General features: G+C 38.6%; 1 protein-coding gene and 1 non-coding gene across 2 annotated transcripts in view; both read right to left on the bottom strand.

The window, feature by feature from the left end:
• LOC135318770 (usherin-like) overlaps nt 1–22,661 on the bottom strand; it is a 228,910-nt gene that overhangs the window by 6,035 nt on the left and 200,214 nt on the right. Inside the window, exons 17-20 of the mRNA XM_064477010.1 lie at nt 18,222–18,716; nt 16,941–17,210; nt 15,213–15,379; nt 9,082–9,226 (exon numbers count right to left, since the gene is read on the bottom strand). Of these exons, the coding sequence (XP_064333080.1) occupies nt 9,082–9,226; nt 15,213–15,379; nt 16,941–17,210; nt 18,222–18,716 (1,077 nt within the window). The remainder of the gene's footprint in view (nt 1–9,081; nt 9,227–15,212; nt 15,380–16,940; nt 17,211–18,221; nt 18,717–22,661) is intronic.
• TRNAP-UGG (transfer RNA proline (anticodon UGG)) lies at nt 6,729–6,801 on the bottom strand. The gene has a single exon. It is a non-coding gene; the product is annotated as a tRNA-Pro (tRNA).

Genomic DNA, 22,661 nt, shown 5'->3' with positions numbered 1-22,661 from the left:
CCTTTTCAGATTAGTGTCTTTTGTTTGTTTGCTTGCTTGTTTTCGGAAATACACCCAGGAGTGGAATTGCTGGGTAGTACCTCATTTATTGAAGAGCATGACAGACCCAATTATGCTAGGATCTCATCCAGTTTCAAAATTCTGATTGAACATTTTCAAGCCGTGCTTCTCAGTACTCAACCACGCAGGGGCGCTGGTAATATGGATCCCCTCAGCCCTCCAGGACATCAGCCAGCTTATCTGCTTCAGCTCTGAGCCACTTTGTTCTTGGCCCCAGCACGCCATATAAATATTATGATTTTTCTATGTGTTCTGTGATACCAGGGGAGGTCCAGGAAGCACTGCTTTTAGGGAACTTAAGGAGAACAACCTCCTTGGTAAGTAACATCACCTTAGCCAACAGCTGTCACACTGGGGATCATCAATGACTTGCAAGTAACTCGCATTCTACACGTGAGGCAGGCTAGGATCCACGGTTTCTGAACCACACACCCAGCAGCAATGATGACAACAAGCACTGTTCCCTAAAGCCTACCATTAATACAAGGGAGTTGCTTGGGCTGTAATTATGGTATCCCTGGTACCCAAACCTGAAGCTTTTATGGGGCTTATGCAATTAACTACTTAAATGCATTGTAACACTTGCTTCTCTGACAGCAAAGTATTGATTTTTAAATCAATTTCAAGTCTCCTCCAGCACAAATAAATGTACTACAGTTACAGTTAATGCACTGTGTACATGCATTAAATGTTGGTGTGACAAAATTTATTATTTTGTGATCTATAGAATTGAAGTTGGGCTCCTCAGAACGTAGCATCACGGATCCAACATCAACATGGAAACTACCATTGTCCTTGATACTCCAAATTCTCTAACTTCAACAAGCTAGAGATCTTTTTTAATAGGATACTTAGGCTTTAAAAAAAAAAAAGGAAGGAATGAGGAATATAAATCTTTCCTGGATGTCAGAGTAGGAGAAAATTAAAAATAGTCCAACAGAGAAGATAACAGTTTATATTTTCCTAAAGGTGTCACTGTGGGCGTATGGCAACCTTGCTGAGACGAATTCCTGTCTATTTAATCTTTTCTCTTGCACTTACTTCAGGCACAGCTATCAAAATATTTTGCATACAACAGTCTAATTCTTACACATTTAAAATTGTTGTTTAATGCCTTACTGTGGTTAATACATCAGAAAATTAAAAGTGTTTTAAAAAGTCTAATTTCTGCTATGCCAGAAAGGCCAACAGAGGCCCCGTGAAAGTCATGTATTTCAGTGCAAACATGGTAACAGAGGTCATTACATATTTTATCAACAAGACTATTCCTTGGGCACAACGACACATTCAAAATTAAACTTGGTGAGTAAAAAGCAGTTAATTTTGTTTTGCTAGAAATAATATCATTTTAGTTTTAGCATCTAAGACAGATGCCAGCATTTCACTCTGAACAGATGGTAATTCCATCTAATAGTGCATCTCTGTATTAGTAAGGTCTGTTGTGTATACAAACAGTAATAAACAGTAGGTAAGGATCAAAATAAATTTTAATTGTTGACATTAAATTCTGGCAGCCACGGTTCTAAGGCTGCAATATTCCTTTTTCAAGTCTGTCAGATTTACTAATGCTACAAAAGCTTTGTCGAAAACTGTCGAATCCCAGTTTCAATAAAAAGATGCTGCATGCTACCAGTTACTGGTCTGCACCAGGATACCTGTTTTCATGAACTAAAATAATCCTTCAGGAATAACATGGGGCTGGCGCTACCATCTACGTGCCACTCTGCCAGGATTTCTTCTAGCATTTCCAGAATGCTGCTGAAGGACTGAGCCTTTAATTAAGAGGTCGATATAAAATGCTACGTCCTATGTTACATGTGAGGTCACAGTGTTACCACAGCCACTTTCCTACTCTGCTGAGTAAGGGGCTCCCATTTAACCCGAGTCTCTTTGCAAATCTGGGTATCCCTAAACGTCTCTGAAAGTGACACCGTTCCTTTCATTTTGTTTGCCTTGCCCGAGTCTGAAGGATTTCCCGGAGAATCACAGCTCTCATCAGTTGCTCTTCTACAGGCTTTGCTGGGGATCAAGGGTGCCAACCAGCACCAATTTGGTTCTCATAATGCCCCCAACGATCTGGTATTATAAGGAGTAGAGGCTATTTATTTTAGGAAGCTCCCATGTCATCAAAAAAAAAAAAAAATCATTAAAAAAAACAACCCAGTTTGGCATTCAAGTGACGGTTCAATAACAAACATGCTTTGCAATCATATTTCTTTAAAAAAATGGTTGTATTTTTTTTTAATCATGAAAAATATATTGCTTCCACCATATGGGACAACCAACGACTCACCAACCGATTTAAGATGCAGCATATTGAGCTGACCATATGTTACAGTGCTGTTGAATGGCTGAGTGATTCATGCCCGTCACATTCTAGTATATCAATTAAAGCTCCTTGAAGTCTGCATGATTTGTGTCTCTGTTATTAAACCCTGCTAATTCATCCCACTTACACATCTGTTATAAATCTCTAGGAGTGCTGCATGATTCATGGCAATCTGTGAGCATGCTACAGCAAATTCTTCTCCTTGTAATTAACAGTAAATTGTTTTACTGCCATGCAATGAATTTTTCAGTTATATTGCAAATGAACTCCTAAATGTGCGGTTCTTTCCTAAGAACTGACTTATATCATTAGGCAATTAAAAAGTATTGCTTTGAACCCAAAGCTTTTAATCAAGAGGAAGACAACTTAAACATTGCTGAAGAGCCATGGAAATTTGACGTGTTGGCTAGAAGTGTAAAATCACTTCTGTTGTTGAAAGAGCAAAACAAACAAACAAAACCAACCCCTCTGGGTCCCCGGGATTTCACTGACGCTGACACCAAGGAGCTGCTGCCTCAGAACACTTGGCGAGACAAGTTTGCACAGATACTGTTTATCTTAGAAGTGACTTAAGTCATCTGTCATTACCAAATTTCTCAGATTGCCTTACACTTCTCTAACTGTAAAACAGTGCCTTTCTTCTTGAAATAAATAATTGGATAATTAGCCAAGTTGAATCATCAGAGGATTTCACTGCTGTTCAAGTGTTCTTGTCAAAGGTGAAGCAGATTCATTTCAGCTTGCCTCTGCAGCTCTTCGAAAAGGCTTTGATTTTTTTTCCCCCCACTTTTCTTGGCAGCAGCCTGAAATTCATGAGTCCATACATCAAGTCAGTAGTTTAACAACAAATGGAATTAAATTCAAAGAAGGGAAACTAATTGAAGGACAGCAACAAAAGTGTTTGGTAATGTGCTTTTTAATATGGCATGCCACATTTGCATGATAATTTTTCCTTTTTAGCATGGAGCAGAAAGTGACTAGCTTAATGAGGGATTATTCAAGACAGGAACGAACAAAATGCATTCATAACTAAGAACAAAGATTGTATTATGAAACAAAAACAGGCAACCTCAGAGAAGTAACTGGATGATTGGTTTATGCATTATGAATAAAAAGATAGAAAAATATTTATATTAGTATTCACTAATGACTATAAATACAAGATTGTTGTAATTAAAATTATAAATTAACATATTAAGAGTGCTTGTTTAATCACTCTGGGTCCTATTCACAATGAAAGGACTTATGTACTTGCATACCAAACAATGTGTGTTTTCAACCCAGCAGCAAACAGCCTATACATTTTACTTTGAATTCAGGAGGAAAAAAAAAACTTAATGCACCACTAATTACTTGCTTAATGGGAGATGGGCACTTCTAAGCTTGTGGTGTAGAGGTCAATTTATGACAGGTAAAGGAAATAGGACGTTATTAGTCCTGGGAATGGATCTGCAAAAGGAGTTTCTCTAAAGACAGGCTGAACTTGTACTTAATTCACAAAGGGTGAAAATGCAAAAAGTTGTTAGTTTAAAAAGGTAATCTTAAAGAAACGTCTAAGAAGCATGCTTAGAGAGCCCAGACCATCAGCTCATAACCCTGATACACCCAGAAGTAACTCCAAAGCCACCCATGACACTGCTTGAAGATTTTGCCATGGAGATGCAGCCACTCCTGGGAGAATCAGGAGCTAAAACCCTCTCTCAGAACAGTTCTCGGACTCTGTCACAGGCACCAAAACCAAAGGAGTAGCATCTATATTCTTGATGAAATATGCCAATTCTAGTGATACACCTAATTGAAAAAAAAATACTTAAAAGACAGGAAATTATCATTCTTGAGCTTTTTAAACAAATAGATATATCTTTACAAGTATCTTTTTAATTTCTGTGACTGAGTTTGAAGGAAAGAAAATATGTTTTCATGATTCAGTGCTTCAAAAAGGCTGAATAATACTTCTAATTTTTGGTGCCCTTTTCTGAAGTTTTTAATGATCACTGGCTTCTTCTGTCCCTGACAATTAATTCATATGAACAACATTTAGACCTAAGAGTTATATTTCCCACAGATTCATCAGAATTCACTGGAGTAATATGTATTCTCCAAACTGTAACAGAGCAAGGAGAACCATAGACAAGTCAACTTTTACTCCTGTCTGACATCAAACCTGTTGACCATTCAAGAGGATTGGCTTTCTCATGGTTTATTTCTATGACTTAATACCTGTGAGTTCTATCCAGATGTTTAATCCCAGGAAAAATTTAGGGGAAAAAAAACTTATTCATCTGCTGAAAACAAAGGAGGCAAGAGGGATATTGGATCTGTAACTGCTGGGCTTTTCCTTGTATTCCAATAAAAACAAATTTAAGTCCATTCTTCCTGATCTGAACCCACCTGGAAATTCTGTATTTTATAATAAGTCAAGTGACAAGCAAAAATGACTTGTCCATACTTTTGTTATGTAAGTGACTTCATTTCCCGCTTGGCAGATAAAGTGTCAGAGGGTTCTGGCAAAATAAATTAAGGGATTAAGAAATAGACATTTTTCCCAGAAGAACACTAAAATATTCTTTTTCCTTCAGAAAAGAAAGGTTTTCACATGGAAACAAAAGTAAACATATTTTTTAATGGAAACAGAGTAGCAGGAACATTCTGGCAAAGAACAAGAAAAGACACATTTAAAATATCCCTTTCCATCTTGTCCAGCAACTGTTCAATCATTCACCTTTCAGCTTCTGTTCCAACCATGCTGATCAAAGCCCTGCCCAGACGGTCTTCATGATCCCCAAGGTTCCTGATAGTTCACATTTCTCTTGCTTTTCCTACAGCCTATGACACCAGTGACTGTAACAATCTCCTTCCAGAATTCTCTCTCCTCTTGACTTTGGATGCTGCTCTTTTTAGGTTCTTTTCCCAACTCTGACCATGTCTCTGTTGACGACTCCTTTCCTCTTGCTCCCAAAATGTGAACATTCACTGAGATATCAACTTTTATTCTGTATTTTCTCTGCCTTCACTAACTCGCTGTCAGCCACAGTTTAAGCTCCTTCTATACGCAGTTGATTAGAAAACATGCATCATTCTTAAGCTCCAGATTTGCATTTTCTGCTGCTGGATGGTTATAATTGTCAGGGACATATTCCTATCAAATAATCAAACTGAAACTCATGAGTTTATTTCCCCCATATGTTCTTTCTTCATCTTCTGCATTATAGTTAATGGCGTTACCATGGTCTAGGATATTTACTGTCATCTTCAATTCTTCCTTCTTCTTAACCCATGGATTTCTTTTCTTTGATCCACTCCATTCCCTTCTTTCAGTCTTTCTTTCTATTTATCTGAATTATCCCTCATGGCCTCCTTGGGACGTCTACCAGACTCTATTTACACAATCTCTTCTATTCTATTCTACACTCTGCCGATGGAGAAACCTTCATAAATCCTTCACCATGTCAGGACGCAACAGCACCAGTCCCTCAAACAGTGACAAGCACGTGGTATAAGTTCAGTCAATATCTGAAAAAATCTTTACCAATTCTGTATAGTCCATCTCAAATGCCACTTAACCTGAGATAATTTCCCAAATCAAAATTATGTATCCCATATTCTCTGTTCCCATAGCTTTCTTTTATCCCTTCTCACATGATCCCGAAGGGTTAATCCAACCTGTTATCTGTCAACACTTGAATGCAGACACTGTTATGTTATCTTTGAATGGATTATAGTAGAATCCTCACAGTGCTTTAAACACTAACCTTAATAGATGCTTACTGAATTGAGCATTCACAACAAAACACAGTAACACTACGGTTATGGCAGATTATTAACTCTATATTGCCAACAACAAATTTGAAATTTGTTTTGAAATTTGAAAAGTTTTTGATCAAAATTTGGAAACGCCCATCTTAATTCTGAATGACATACTCCTTACAGAACTGAAAAAAATGATGCTTTTCGATGTTAGCCTCTCTACAGTTTACTTTTGCAACACAATTAGTTTTGGGGCTCAACATTGTTGTATTTATATTATAACGATGTTATGGAAACAAGCTTGTAAAATAAACTTCAGGATTTTGATAGCATTAGAAATTCTACAACATTTACACTGTGACTGATAAAAGTCTTATATGATACTTATGTTAATAATCTTGATAAAAATAAGAATTTCTATTGAGGATTTACTCTGTTCTCGGCACTGCTTTAAGTACTTAACATGTATTAACTCTTTTCATTCCTCAGGAGAACCCTATAAAATAAGTTATCCTTCTGTTTAAAAAATTTTTTTATATTATTTTTAAAAATTTTAGTTGGGCGAGGGGGGATTAGGTTCATTTATTCACAATGGAGGTACTGGGGATTGAACCCAGGACCTCGTGCATCCAAAGCAGGCACTCTATCACTGAGCTATACCCTCCCTCCCTTTTTTATAAGTTGGAAAACTAAGGCACAGAGGTTATGTAATTTACTCAAGGTCACAAAGCGGGTAGATGGTAGAGCCCAGATTCAAGTCCTGGCATTTCAGCTGATCATTTTCCCCTTAAGTATATGAATAGTCTTATTTGGTAAAGTCGATTAACTTGCACATCGTATGGCTTTCAGAGAATATAGACGTTTCCAAGTTCTGTTTTTCAGGGAGAAAGGCAGAGAGAGGAATCAGATGACTTAGATAACTTCACTAATATTCCAGTGGATGGAGTGACCTAAAGCCTCCTCACCAGTAACCACAACAGGAGCTGCACAGAGCATGTTGAATTCCACATCACAGGAACTCTTGCTGCAACCCATGGGGACGTGACCAACGATGCCGTAAACAGAGAAGATGCCACTCTACAGACATTTTTCCTGCTTTTCTCTCTGTCTCCAGGACCTGTCTGGTCTCTGGAGCTAAGCACATCTCCTGCAGCTATGTTAGCCTGTTTGTGTCTATGAGAAGACAGTCAGTCTCATCTAGAGAGTGCCTGTCTTCTTAGTGCTGGAAACTAAAGCATGGAAGGTGCAGATGGGAGGTACTTTGGTCTGCAGGCTGAAGGAGAGAAGACTTGGGTGGAGGTGTTATGACTGAAGACATTCTTGGAAGTAATGCTATAAGGAAGATGAATTAACAAGAAGGATAGCCCCCAAGGGAGTAGATTGAGAATGCTGAATAGAAGCGGAGATGTTTCAGATCAGCATCACCTTGGAACTCACCTTTTCAAAGACATCTCTAAACATGGTATGGTCTGCCTAAGAGGTAGTCACTTCCCTACCACTAAAGGATCAAATGCAGGTCGCACACATACTTGGAAGGCATGTTACAAAGGACATACTAATATTGGCCAGAGAGTCACACCAGAGGACTTTTCAATGTTTTACAACCCCGGGAAGCTGTGATGTCAGCTCTGCTCCACCACGTGATCGGGGTCCCCTTTTCCTCCACTAGACTTCAGGCCAGTCTTCAGCTGGTATGGCTTCTATTTTCACTTTCTCCAGCCCACAGGACTGATCCCTCTTTTAATTTTTGTTCTCTAGTCCCGAATTATAACATTTTTTTCCCCTGAAGAAGATGGGGAGTTTTCCTCTGTTATCCATACTCAGCACCTCTCTAATAATAGAATCCATAAAAATAAATAGACAGTTTTATAAGATATCAGTGCTTTGTATAAGCTAGGTACCCTGTAAATATATGTATACACCTGACGTATATATAGGTTAAATATGTAAAAATACAAAGAATTCCATCATAGAGATAATAAAACACAATTTCTTGAAATTTTGGAGTCATTCTCATTGATGGAAAATTTGAAGGAACAAAATTACTTGGAGGGGATAATTTGAGCCAAACAAGTTCTTCTGGAACTGAAACAAAATAAAACCAAACCAAACTGTAGAACTGTACGTAGAGACAGTAAGGAAGGTCTAAGGAATATTTCTGTAGCCAAATATGTTCGCATGCTGTTTCTGACCCTCCTCACATCTGAACATTCCCTTCAAGGGCACCAGAAAACTAAGCGTTGTTGGGTGCTGAAAGGAAAACTGATTTGAAAATATACTAACTGCTAAGTAATTGAGTTATGTAGGTGTTAATAGTAAATGCAATCAAGTTTGTATGAATCTAATTTGTTCTAAGTGAAGCAAGCAAAAAATTATTCAAACCATTTCCTACTAAGATTATACCTGATAACAAGTTTTTTAGTTTAATTTTATGTATTAGGAGCTTCCTATTCATAATAAACAGATTAACAGGGACACGCCTGTCTATTCAATAAAACCAAACATAACACCAGAGCAACTCAATAGCTCCTGGATGCCTGCCGTTAGCTCCCTAGGGCAGGAGTGGGTAGACCCAATGCCACACAAAAGGTCAAGACTGAGTCCTCATAAGATGCCTCTTAAACACTCCTAACCAGTTTCAAACACCGTTAGGACCCAGGGTGGTAGCTGAGCCCCAGACTCACTCTGCATTTAATTATACATGTAATTATATTTCTTATTATGACACACCTGCATCTCAGGAATCCTCAGGGCTCTTAAACTTAACTTTATCTTTCTGTTCAATTATGTCAAGGTAGGTAGACATCAGGGTTAGTGAAGGAGCAGAAGAAAGCAGAAAAGACAAACATTAAGCCCGAACTAGAGAAAGTACTCAGCTTTCAGCTTTGCAAGTGTCTGTTTATAAATACACAATATATTTTTCATGTCCATTAGCAGGTGCTTACCTGCTGCTAAAGTCTGTCCTGTACCTGGAGCACTGGTTACACAACCCACTGAATTGCAGAGAGAAACAGTAAAGTTGTATATCCTATATGGTTTCAGTCCTTTTACAATGTAAGACAGTTCTTGGGATTGAGCGGTATATAACACCTACAAGGCAAAAAAGAGTCAGATAACAGATAATCAGTGTGAAACGTATAAGCTTGGCAGTCAAAGTTCCACAAATTCCAATAGAGGGAATTATTGCCAACCACTATTAGGAAAAGGGGTTTTTTTGAAGAGCCTCAACAAGCTAGGATTTAATTGATAATTGCACAATCACACTGTTTTATGAGGTAATAATCCAGTTCCTGAGTGGATAAATGAGGAAACCAAGTTATTGCCTCATAAAGCAGCGTGTAGTGTGGTTACTGTCACCGATGGTGGAGATAAAGGATGGTGACATTGTCATTGTTATCATGAAAAAGTCCAAATAAAACCATGGGGCTTGGCCAAAACGAACCCAGTGCAGTAATGCCCACATGCTAGCTGATGGAGCTGGTGCAGAGAGATGTCACTGTGTTAAATCAATCCCATCATTTGCTTTAAAAAAAAAAAAAAAAAGCCACAGAAGAAAAGGGGAAAAAAAGATGACTGAGCATCCACAAGAAGTCAATTCTCAATTATCTTATCTTTCTTTGGCAAGTAAGCATACACAGATTGATCAAACAGTTACATTTTCTGAAATAATGTCTTTATCACACCATTTCAAATAAAAATAGCAGATGTGAGCAAAGGGGACTGAGGGGAACTCCATGGTCCACAAACAAGTAATTAAACAATCACCACTGAGAGCTGGTCCTGTCATTATAATTAGAATTGATCAAAAGCAACCATGTAGATTTGCGTAGTCTGTAGGCACAAAGACTACTGGTAATTATACTCAGAAAAAATGTCATTAAAACAGATAATAGCAAGCATAAGTACAAAAGTTTTCCTCATATCAAATAATCTTCCATAAATATAAATACCACAGGTAACTGTAAAGATAAGTAACATTCGGAGTCAACTTCTACATTTTCGTTTTCCCTTTAGGAGTACAAAATTTATTTGGAATATGTGCCTGGGTATTGACTCTAATTTTTATTTTTTTAATTAATTATTATTATTGTTTTTTTAGTGGAGGTACTGGGAAGTGAACCCAGGACTTCATGAATGCTAAGCAGGTGTTCGACCACTGAGCCATACCCACTCTCCTTTTTTTTTTTTTGACTTTAAAATTTCATAAACTGAGTAGCTGTAGAAACCAGTGTGATTAGAATATAAATTATATTGTTCACATAACACTTTTTTCAGGAATAAAGGTGATTTTGGAGATTCAAAAGTCTAGGAATAATTGAAACATTGGTACCAGTTTCATGCAACTGTATTTAGAAATCAGAAAAACACTGAATTATTAATCAATTCTCTAATTCTAAAATGGCTGTTTAGGTGCTGAAGACAAACTTTTCTCTTGTGTACAGTGTGACTTGTAATTTTCTAAGAAAAGATTTTGAAATAAGTAAAATTCACTTAATGTTGCTGTAAAATTTATCCTATTTAGAACAACCATGAAGAGGTTTACTGTAGGTTTTTAGAAAATGAAATTGTTTTTAAAATAAAATACATTAAGGTATTTCTAATTTAATTTAAAGAGCTGAATCATTTTTTAATGCAGTATTCCTTGTCTCAAAAACAGAATGAAATGTAATAAATGGAAAATGTAGGCTGATACTAATTTTGATGAATTTTTACTTCTCTGCATATAGTTGTTATAAATTACATGATATTTAAAAAAAAATTTATCCTAGAGCTTGGAGCATGTAAAATTATCACTCAGATAAACTGTGTCTTTTATCATGTACATAAAATCATCTTAACAAGCCTTAAAGGATGTATCTGACTGAAAAGTTTTGGTGGGATTAATCCTTAAAGTAGTGGAAAGAACTCTGTAGAAGCTTAAAACCCTACGCTGATAATATTCTCACTTCTAAATATGTCCTCTGCCACATTCCAAGACAAAGATCCTTTAACAGTTATTTTTACAATAGGCTTTCCCCAGAAATTTTTATTTACCAAGATTATAATGAGACACATTTAGGTCAGTGTGGATACAAATTTAATTATTGAGAAAGTAAAAAAAATTGACTTTGGCACTTTTGATTTCACTTTTTTGAACAGATGATTAGGTAGATGGATATTTGTGGGAGAAAGTGCAGGAAAGAGAATAAAGTGCCATACCTATATCCGTATTTTAATTCAGCCAGAAAGAAAAGACTCAAACAACAATAAGAAAAGATTTATATATTCAATTTTGTCAATATAAATAATATTTTCCTGCCCCACTGAATGATAGTTATTCTATAAAATGTAACATAGTCATATCCCATTAATAATAATCACTAGTAATAATATCTAATGTTTATCAAGCACTGTAAGCTCCAGAAAAAATGTATAGATAAACAGACATTGTTTTCCCATTTTACAGATGGGTAAAACCTGAAGCCGGGAGATGTGTGATATGGCTAATAACTGATAAAAGTGGGATAAAAGCAAACAAGTTGACTTCTGATATGTATTTTATAAACTATGGGTTTTTTTTCCTTATTTTAGTTTCTTGGAATAGAATACAGTAATAGAAGTAACAGTCATTTTGAAACTGTTTTATAAGGGAAGATTAGTTCACAAAGCAAAAAAAAAAGCAAAAAAAAAAAAAACATAAAAACTTCTAAATTTAAAGACCAAAAAGCAGTTGCAGCTGTAACTTTACTTTAAATCACATAATATGCTAGAACAACAGAATATATGGTTTAAATTCAAAGATATGCATTATGTTAGGTGTGTTTTTATTTCATGAGACAGCTGCAAACTAGTTGGCACTTGTATCCAGACTAACGGAAAAGTATGACAAAGAACTGTGAATTATTTATTGCTCTTCTTACTCTTCTAGTTTTGTGTATATGCTTGGTCCTCTGAAAAGCTCAGTAAGGCTGGCAAATCTCTTAGTAATGGGTTGAACAGTGTCTCCTCCAGTTTTTGTCTGCTCGGAACCTCAGAAAGTGATCTTATTTAGAAATCGGTCTTGGCAGATGTAATTAGGCAAGTCATCCTGGGTTTAGGGTGAGCCTTAAATCCGGTGTCTGATGATTTTATAAAGAAATGAGAGGGACACACAGAGAAGACAGACAAAGAAAAGAAGGCCGTGTGAAGACAGGCAGAGATCGGAGTGACTGATGTTGCCACAAACCAATGAGTGCCAGGAGCTACCAGGAGCTGCCAGAGCCTAGGGAGGATTCCCCTCCAGAGTCTTTGGAGGAAACGTGGCCTTACCAACACTTTGATTTCAGACTCTGGACTCCAGAATTATAAGAGAATAAATTTCTGTTGTTTTAAGTCACTTAGTTTGTGACAGTTTGCTACAGCAGCCCAAGGAAACTAATGCACTGGAGTCAAAGGTCTGGTCTCTTGACTTATTTGGGGTAACTTTAAAGGATCATTTCAGCTCCAGAACTACTCACAGGATCAGCTTAGTCCTTTTCATTATTATGTCACGGCCCAGCTTCTTATTCTGCTTAATCCTGCATCTCTTACAACTTTACACACATTGTTTCTGAGAGCACGCCTCAACAAGCCTCCTGCACTCCATCCTCTAGCAATGAATCCATTTCCCAGGGAGCCTGATCTAAGATGGTGATACCAGGGGTGACCCAAGGAAGGAGACTCTGAAATGGTATTTTGGAACTTGTTCACCCACCAGCTGGCTGGCAGTGAGGACCTCAGCACAGGTACAGGGTGGAATACTGTTGGCCCCAAGCGTATTCTTCCATTAGTGGTGAGCTGGGGTGCATTGCCAGAGGAAGGCAGTTCACCGGTTTGGTGGAAGTGGTAACCGTACAGACTGCTTTGGAGAAAGTGGTTATTATAAGGACTGTGGAATCAGATGGCCCCGGCTGGGCAGTAGTGATGCACTGAAGTGAGGCACAAAAGATCTAAAGGTCACCAGTTTAAAACAAACTGGGAAATTTAAGGCAATCACCAATTCAAGGAAAACTATGCAAACTTCCTTGGCAGTACTGGTTCCCCATATTAATAACATCGAATTAAATGAATCAGATAAGCAAGAAATGGCAGGTCCATAGAGGTCTTGGCAAGAATTATGTGCCCCACACAGTGGGAGATCAGCTTTTGAAGATTAAGGGGTCCGCTACATCAGTAAAGTTATGAGGGGTCCAGTAGCCTGAGACATGCCAGGACACCCCATTCAAATAAAAGTCAGACTATTGCATCTTGTATTTCTCACCACTAAGAAGGACACATTCTGTCTGGCAGACCCTCTTAGGTTCTGAAGAGAGCGTTTTCCACATTTAGGAATACTATTCTGATCAAGTTATTGAATACCATGGAATGTGGCCAGCTCTGAGTGCACCCCAGAGCAGGAAAGGACTCTTCAGCAGATCAAGGCTGTTTTGCAGGTAGACCAACAACTTGGGGACATAAAGCTTAGCAGATCCTGTGGGACTGGAGCTGACTATAGTGGAGAAAGATGCCGAGAGACACTTGCAGCAAACCTCAGTAAGAGAATCACAAGGCAGACCCACAGGATTGGGAGCAAGGGCATATCACACAATGGAAATCAGACACCATTGTCTAGACAGCTCCTCACACACTATTGGGCCCTGGTAAAAAGCAGAGCATCTGACGATGGCACCTCCACTGGCCCTGCAGCCAGAGCTACTCCTCATGAGCTGGGTTCTGTCATACAGGCCAAGTCTGATGGTCAGGGGGGCCCAACTGAAATTCGTCATAAAATGGAACTGGATGTCCGGGAATGGGCATATACAGGGACAGAAGGCATATGTGTTGTGTAAGAGGTGGTCCGGACCCCACGCCATCCACCATTCTTAAACTGCCGGCTCAATCCCAGCTCCTACTTGGAGGTCCTTCAAGAACTGAGAGAGTTGAAAAATGTGGTTTGGTTCACAGATGGGTTGTCTTAGTAGGTGGTTCATCAAGTCAAAAATGGGTGCTTGCTGCTCTGTGGCTCCATTCAGGACTGGCCCTAAAAACCAGCAATTAAGGAAACCCTCTCAAAGGGCAAAGCTTCAGGCAGTGCACCTGGTCAGTTATTTTGTGTGGAAAGGAGAGGGTCCCAAGATAAAATACACCTGAACTACATGGCAGTGGTTTGGTTGCATTGGTCACAGCCACAAAAGGGAAAAGACTGGAAGCTCAGGGACCAGGAAGTCTGGGGAAGAAGAATGTGGATAGGGCCAGGGCAGAAGGCATCACATGTGAAGTTCTTTTTATGTTATGTTAACACCCACCAAAGAGCATCTTCCTCAGAAGAGGTGCTAAACAGCCAAGTGTGCAGAATGACGTATTAGCTTGACGTTAGCCAGTCTTTGTCACTGGCCACCCTAATGAAAAAAAAATGGACACTGACCACACCATGAACTGGAGGGTAACAAGAGCCTCTCATCCTCCAGGATTGTTATACGTATCGAACGAATTTGTCTATGCACCCAGTAAAGCCTCGGTAACTGTTACCTGTGATCATTATCCTCCCGACTGCCGGCTGGACTATGATATACCAGAAGGGAGTATGTCACTACATGTTCCAAACATTGAACATGTTCATAACCTTTGTTCTAAGTTAAATTTTCATCCCTCAGATATTTTTCTTGGGAAATAGAAATACGCAAAATGCATGTATAAGATGTTCTTATCAACATTAATTACATTTCCAAAAGAATTAATACAAGATAAATATCAACTGATTGTGGATTGGCTGAATCATTACTGAACACCCAAATAATACGACAGTACACAGCTACTGAATGTCAGCTTCCTGCAAGAGAGTTAAGGGTATATGCTAAGTGGAAAAAGCAGATTTTACGAAACAAAATGATACCAACTTTGTTTCGATATATGCTTATATTGAAAAAAAAATTGGTGATATTAAATATATAGAGCCTTGCATACATACTATAAAATTAAGAAACAGATGCCCCATTTCAGGATTATATAAGGGCAAATTCTGTCACAGAATTCTGCAAACTCAGAAAATATCAAAATGAAGACATAATTCTGAAAGGACACTAGCTGAAAGTAACAATACCCATGAACGTACCAGCGAACTAGACTGTTGAGGTGACGCAGAAGCCATACTGACATTATACCCCACGACGTTCCCTCTCGTAACGTTATCTGCTGGCATCTCCCAGGACACGTTGAGAGAGTCCGGTGAGAGCGGGGAGACGGAAGGAGGAGTCATGAACACAGGCTCTGTTAACGATGACAATGACAACAGGAAAAAAGAAAAAAGAATGCTGCAGTTACAGGTTTTCAAACTGAATTCACACATTTATCCTAGTTTCTGAAGTACCCCATCCCTGTATAATATATAATAGTCTCATTTTTAAAAATCAAGGATTATACTGGTGTGTATAAAAGCTACTCACTTTTTTTTATATCTGCAAGAACACCCTCTCTCTTCCTATTCCGAACAAAGATATCTTCCATTTACAAAATAAAAGCAGGAATTCGCTTGTGTTCACAAAGACAACTGGTAGATAACTGGGTAGGAAACCATAGGCCTTATGAAGTATTTGAAAGGATAAGTCATGAAAATAGAATGTGTCCCAGTCCACACAGTTGAGGATAATGCCTAGCCAACATACTGGACATCTCACATAGAGAAGTATTTCACTTTCTCTTCCAAAAGAGGTAAACTGAAAATGTTCTAAATAACCCTGAAGAAATTTCAAAAGTTTTCAATAAATCTTGATTGAAATACTCAGGGACGTACACACATTCTGCCCATCATCCTTGAGATCTTAATGTGGACTTTAAATGCACTAACCAACGGTGTATTATCAAAGGACCTCATCACACTTTCATCAGCCAGTGACCCATAAGATTATGAGGGTCCAGTACTGCAGTTCCACCCATTACTTCTCATTTCTGACCTTGGTTTTCCCCTTCCAGAATGCCATGGCTCATCACTTGTGCTAGCATGGCACCATTATTTGTCCAAGATGCTGCAAATCATTAAGAGATCCTCAAGCACAATGGACATTTTATTCATGAAATGATTCCCCTGGACATCAACCTGAAGCCACCCTCATCCCCCATGGTGCTTAAAGACCCCACTGAAATCAGAATTTCAGTTTCTTTGGATATCAATGGATTCAAAGTGTAACAAAAGTGTATTTTTTTTTTGTCCAGGGCTTATAGAATTTGAAGTGTTTTTAATATAAGTAGTAAGATGGAGAATTAAAAATATCTCATTTGCCTGAGTGAAGCTATCTTAAGAAAATGAAAATTTTTCAACATTCTTCCTCACCATATTGCCAACTGCTTATAAGCACTTTTGTAAATTACAGATTTTGACGTCCAGGATTCTGTTTTAAGGTGCAATCTAAACCATTTGTTTTGGAAACAGAAATGAAAACAAAAACAGATTTGTGAAACTGGTAACAGTTATCTCTTTCACTGACTAAACTGTGCTGAATTTGGAGCAAGACGGGACATACGGCCAACCCATTTCAGGACTGGAAACCAACTGCTATTTTTGACAAATACTCCCCAAAGACTGTAACTATAGTTAAGTCATTTTTACCCCTTGAAGTAACAGCTAAAACATTAATTTTGTCCCTAAAACTTACTGCAAGAACTTTATGATCCTGAGTTACTGATGTAACCAATCTGGGTATTAAATATGTCCTTGGCTTAATTAAGTTTGTAACACTTGCTTTTCAAATGTACTTTAATGCTGTGACTTTAATTTAAGGTACTATTTTCATTCAGAAGTTTTCAAAGCAGAGTTCAAAGCACTGATTTTCACCTGATTCTCCCGTTCTTCCCGTGGTCCAGGCAGAAGACACACTCCCAGCCATATTTACAGCTAAGACTCTAAACTCATACTTGGTGTATGGTTCCAAGCCAGCAATGACTGTGGTTGTCTGGGGAGGTTCTAACGCATTTTCATTGGTTGATTCCGCAGCTGGGTGAGGGCTGAGCCAGCCACTGCTCTGAAAAACTCGACTTTCTTCTGACCTGGTTTCTCCATTAGATCCCAGTCTTTTCATGTATAGTTCATATCTTATAACTATGCCTAGAAAAGTGAAACAGTGAACAGAGATAACTTATTGGATAAATGGACTATTTGAGGGGTGGGGTAGGGTTAGGTTATTTGAAGAGTGCTGGCTTTCATTGTTCTTCTGATTCGATTACCTGGCCATTTCCTTGATAATCTAGAAGGAACAATTTAGATACTTACATTAAAAAAAAGATGGCTAGATAAATGTATGAAATATTACTAAAAAGTATATTCATGGAAAATGAAAACCAAAAGAAAAAGTGTACAAACACAAAATAACTGTAATTTATGATAGGTAACCTCAACATTTTTCAGGATGATTGGTCATAGTTTCTGCTAAGAGTGGCTACTTCTTTTTGGGAATTTGATTACCGTACCTTCAATTTGCATATTCTCAAATTTCAGGATTTTAATTTGATAATTTGCTTAACATAAGGCTTGTCTGCATAGATAGAACATTACAGTTCATTTCTACCTTGTTTTATCAAGTAACTTAATGATTCTAAGAAAAAAGTTTCTCACATACATGATGCTAACTACTAAAAATTTATAAATGTGTGTCTGGCCTATATAACCAAGGGTTCAATTATATGAACACAAAAATTAACTTAATGGAGTCAGCTAGCCTATATACATTTTTTTTTATTATTTTATACCCTTTTCTTGCTTAAAAGAAAATTTACTGCTTCTGGGTGCCCTAATTTGTGACACAGTCAAATATAATGCATTTCATAAGTGAGTTTCAAATTAGAAACATCATTTGTGTTATGGCAGATGTCATTAAGAGCAAAGATAATATTAGCCTTTTAGGGGGCAATTTAAATGAATGGAATTTGTTATTAGATTAAAGAAATATACTTGTTCTACTAACTAGGACAAATAGTATCTTATAGCTGTAGAAATCGTTTCCCAATTACTGTATCCTGCAGTTATAAAAATGAAAACCATTGCCAGAATCTTATTGCACGATTTCAAATACCTAGATTCTCATTCATGTTTTACACGTTCTTGGTCTTGGACTCCTACCATTTGGTTCCATTGGTGGAGCCCATGCTACATGGAGCTCAGTGGAACTGATGGTCTGCACCTCTGGGGGACCCAGTCTTCTGGGGGGTGCCTGGGCCGTGGTCACCGTAAGAGGCGAGCTGTGTAAACAGCCTCCACTGGTACACGCCTGTATAGAAAAATGGTATTTGGTGAAGGGAACCAGATTCCAGATGGTAGCTGTGGTTTCATGACCTTCATAGGAAACACACGGCTGGCCGCCGTCTAAAGGAGCACAGGACAAAATATACTTCTCTATAGGACCAGAGCGACTTGACGGAACAGTCCAGGTGAGAGTCACAGTGTCTGAGCTAATAGGAACGATGTAACTTAAGTTCAAGCTTCCTTCTGGGGCCCCGGGACTCGTCCTGTAGGTGACAGCCGCACTCCTTGTGGAACCGTGCATACTGCTGGTCTCCAGGTAGTAGGAATAGGAGGTGTACGGAAACAGGGCTGTGTCTAAGAAGTACTGAACATCTATAATTAAAAGACAAAAAAAGAAGAAAATAGTTACATTCCACAGATTGGTAAGGACACATTTCTAATTGTTTTTCTATTATATAGCATCACTACATAAATGACACCAATATGCTTTTTTGAATAAGAGTGTGGTTCATATTTTAAAAATTGAAATAAAGCAAATACTGATTACTTTTATTGTGCAGGATAATGTAAGAAAAATGCCTTTTGCAATGAAGCATATTTTGCAGTTTAAGCTCGTTTTGTTCTTTATATAGTACAGTGTCCTTTTTATAGAAGGTATAAGACAGTCCTTGCATTTCCCTGCAACAGAAATAACTGTTTCTTATATATAATCGGATTGTTTACTGGACACTGACACAAACTTAGACCGAGGGTCAGCAACCTAGTGCCACATGCCACATCTGTCACCTAGCCAACATCTTAACTGGAACCTTTCCTGAATCTCTGACCCTCGGAAACTGTGAAATTATATGTGATTATTGTTGCTGAAAGCTGCTATGCTGTAGAGACAATTTGTTGTCAGCAATGGAAAATTCACACAAGGGAAGTCCTGGGTAAGCAGGACTTCCAGACATGAAAGATTGTGTTGAGAGAGAAGGAAATAGAAAAAAAAGGAATTAAAAGAAAAAAAAAAAAAAAGAGAGAGAGTTAGTGGACAGGATCAGGCATGTGAATGGAATTTCCCATCCTCTAAGGGACAAAAAGCATTCTGTAGGACTGTGGAATGTATAAATGCCAGCACCTGCGTGGCTGCTGCCTGCTCGCTCATGGGACTGTGTGTGTGGGATGGTGGGGGGGGGGGGCCTTTACGCAGCGGGTGGCCTCTATCAGTATGAAGATGCAAGGTATTTAAATGCTTGAAGAAAAATAGAAAAATCTGGAGTATGGTTTTAACCCACAGGATTTCTTGGTTTCCTGAATGATGAGGATGATGTGTTGACAACTGGCAAGTGTGCTATGGGACCTTCCATGACTGGGACCAGGTGACCCTCGAGTCTTGTGGGGGGGCAAATGTTGGATGGAGAACATGGAAAACAAATCTCATGAGAATTACCAGCAATAGTAAGAGCCTAGGGGAGGCTGAGATGGCAGGTTTTCATGAGGACCTAAAAGATGAGGATGAACACATGTCCATCAACTTCATGCATCAGAAGCTGATGTTATGAGACCCAAGGGTTGAGGTCTGGGCAGCCCCACCTCTCAAATGAACCAGCTTCCTCTGAAGTTTCTGCAGAAACAGAGGGCCAGAGGGAAACTCAGGAAATAGGATTAATGCCTTTATAAGAGAGGCCCCAGGAAACCATTCTTGCCCCTGAAGGTCATCATGATGGTTGGGGAAAGGGAATAACTGAAGACTGAACAAGAGTACATTCTACAGATTGAATGTTTATGTCTTCCCTAAATTCATATGCTAGAAACATAACGCCCAAGGTGATGGTATTAGGAGGTGGAGGCCTTTGAGAAGTGAAGAGGTTGTGAGGGTAGAGTCCATGAATAGGATTAATGCCTTTATAAGAGAGGCCCCTTGTCCCTTCCACATGAGGAGGCAGCAAGAAGTTGGCAGACTGCAACCCAGAAGATGGTCATAAACAGAACCTGACCATGCTGGCACCCTGACCTTGGACTTCTAGCCCCCAGAACATTGACAAATAAATTTCTGTTATTTCTAAGCCACCCATCCTGTGGGGTTTTGTTATAGCAGCCTTAATGGACAAAGATAGTGAACACCTGAGTGAATGGTAACTGTGACATTCTGCTACATATGTTATTGCAGAGTCTTCATGAAAATACGTTGAATATTGTACTAGAGGCCAATCAGCTCACAGAAACCACACAGTCATCTGAACAAGGAAAGCTGAATACAAAGAATGACTGATTACCAAAAGGTTTTACCCACTGAGGGAAACAGAAATCTCTAAAGAATGCAGGAAAAGGAGAGATGGGGAAAAGTCCCTACCCCCAGTGCTGAGGCAGGGCACCCAGTGAAGGAATAGAATGGGAAGAATGCCCTGCGGCTGAGACCAGACTTTGTTGGAGAGGGTGCAGTGGTGGCCCGCTTGATGGTGATGTTTGTTGAGGTTACACGAAGGCAAAACTCCCTTGCAACTTGTCTTCTAGGAAATGAGGTGCTCTACCACAGAACTTACTGGAAAATAAAACTTGCTGGGGAAAAAAAAACTTACTGGCAGCATGCCAAGGAAAGCTGCCCATGATGAGAGGCTGCACCAGGGAACTGATGGAAGCCGCCACTTGCAGTGCCAGGGAAGGTGCCCCCTGGGCATCGGCAGACTGGACCGGGGCTGCCATGTCCTGCTGTCTGGGGTGCGTCTTGCAGAACTCATTCTCACGGGGCCAGGGCTTGGGAAAGCTGCCCACAGGTGAGGCTGTGTATGACAGAACATCACTTGTTAAGGGCTCTCCTGGGAGCTGGTGCACACCAGAACCAGGAAGAGAAGTCTTTGCCTCCTGCAGGGCACCCCCAGCACCCTCTGCTGATACAGTTTCACACCATGCCAGATGGGAAAGGAGACATGTTTACAGGTCCCAACTCCTATACCACAAAGCAGTCAATGAAGAGATTTGAAACTAAAAAGCAGTAAACTGATGACTGGCAGAAGTATACACTAAAAATATTTTATGAGAGCATGGTCTTTAGCCAAATTCTTGGGACACATTTCCTTGGGAAGCATATAAAATGACTGATGTGTTATTTAAAATAGGAAACGTTTAATTAAAATCAAGAAAAATTTCTTAATGAGTTATATTATTCTAATATTACATTGATAGGATTCTAATGCTATATAGTTATTTAAAATGATAGTAATGAAGCCCATACAGCAATATGAAAAAAAATACAGAATCTAATAGTGCATAATACTGAATTATTATGAAAAATAAACTGGAATTCATATCATTACAGAAATTTCCCAAGATGAAATTAGTTTTTGTACTAGAATGCTGGAATGTGATGCTTTAATATTTTTTTAAGTTTTCTTAATTTGATATACCACTTTTATTATAAAAAGTTATACACACCGAACTCCAAATCACTATTTAGACAAATGATTGCACAAGAACATCATGAAATCCCTCCTTAGAGGTGTACTGGTTCATGGTCTTGGCTGATACCCATTCACGCCTGTGTGTGGCATTCTCCCTAACGTACAGCCCACCAGAGCTACAAGGAACTGCACAGGTTTCCTGAATCAACCTTATTTCCTTACACACCTTCATGCCTTTCTTCCATGAGAATCCTTCTTGCTCTGCCGCAGTATCTGGCTAACTCAGCTCATGTCACCTGCTCATTTCAAAACTTTCAGTGGTTCCAATCATTATCTCTGCCCCCACAGACACGATAGATTTTCTTCCCCTCCTCCATTTATAGGATACTTAGAAATATCCCTTAGAATATTCCTCAATACTCTCAGTCTATTCTGATCCAACATTTAATATATTACATAACAATTTTCATTTACTTATCTATTTCTCTTCTCAATAATGAGACCTATTCCTTTCATCCTTGTATTTCTAGTGGCTGGTACAGTTCCTGGTCTGCAGTAAGCAGTGAACAAAGTGTTAACGAATAAGTGATTATATACATGTATACACACACACATATATATATATACACACATATATATACACATACACACACACATAGACATATATCTTATCAATTTTTTCAGGAAATAATATTAAGATCTTTATAATTAAAACAACTGACTTTTATCTTCTCTTCTGTTTTCATTCTTATCCCCTCCTCATAGTTTCTTTTTGTTTATTTTTCTCAGAGGTAACTGCTACACTGGTCCTTTGATGTACTATGGAATAATACATGATAATGATCTTAAAGACAAAAATGACCTCTCAGAGTTCACTAAGATATACTGTATCTAAAACACTCAACTTGAACTATGTGCTATCCTTAGGTGATGTAAG

The sequence above is a fragment of the Camelus dromedarius genome, chromosome 21 (genome assembly GCF_036321535.1).
Source record: "Camelus dromedarius isolate mCamDro1 chromosome 21, mCamDro1.pat, whole genome shotgun sequence".
Lineage (NCBI taxonomy): Eukaryota > Metazoa > Chordata > Mammalia > Artiodactyla > Camelidae > Camelus > Camelus dromedarius.
This window is presented reverse-complemented; position numbering and strand designations above follow the sequence as displayed.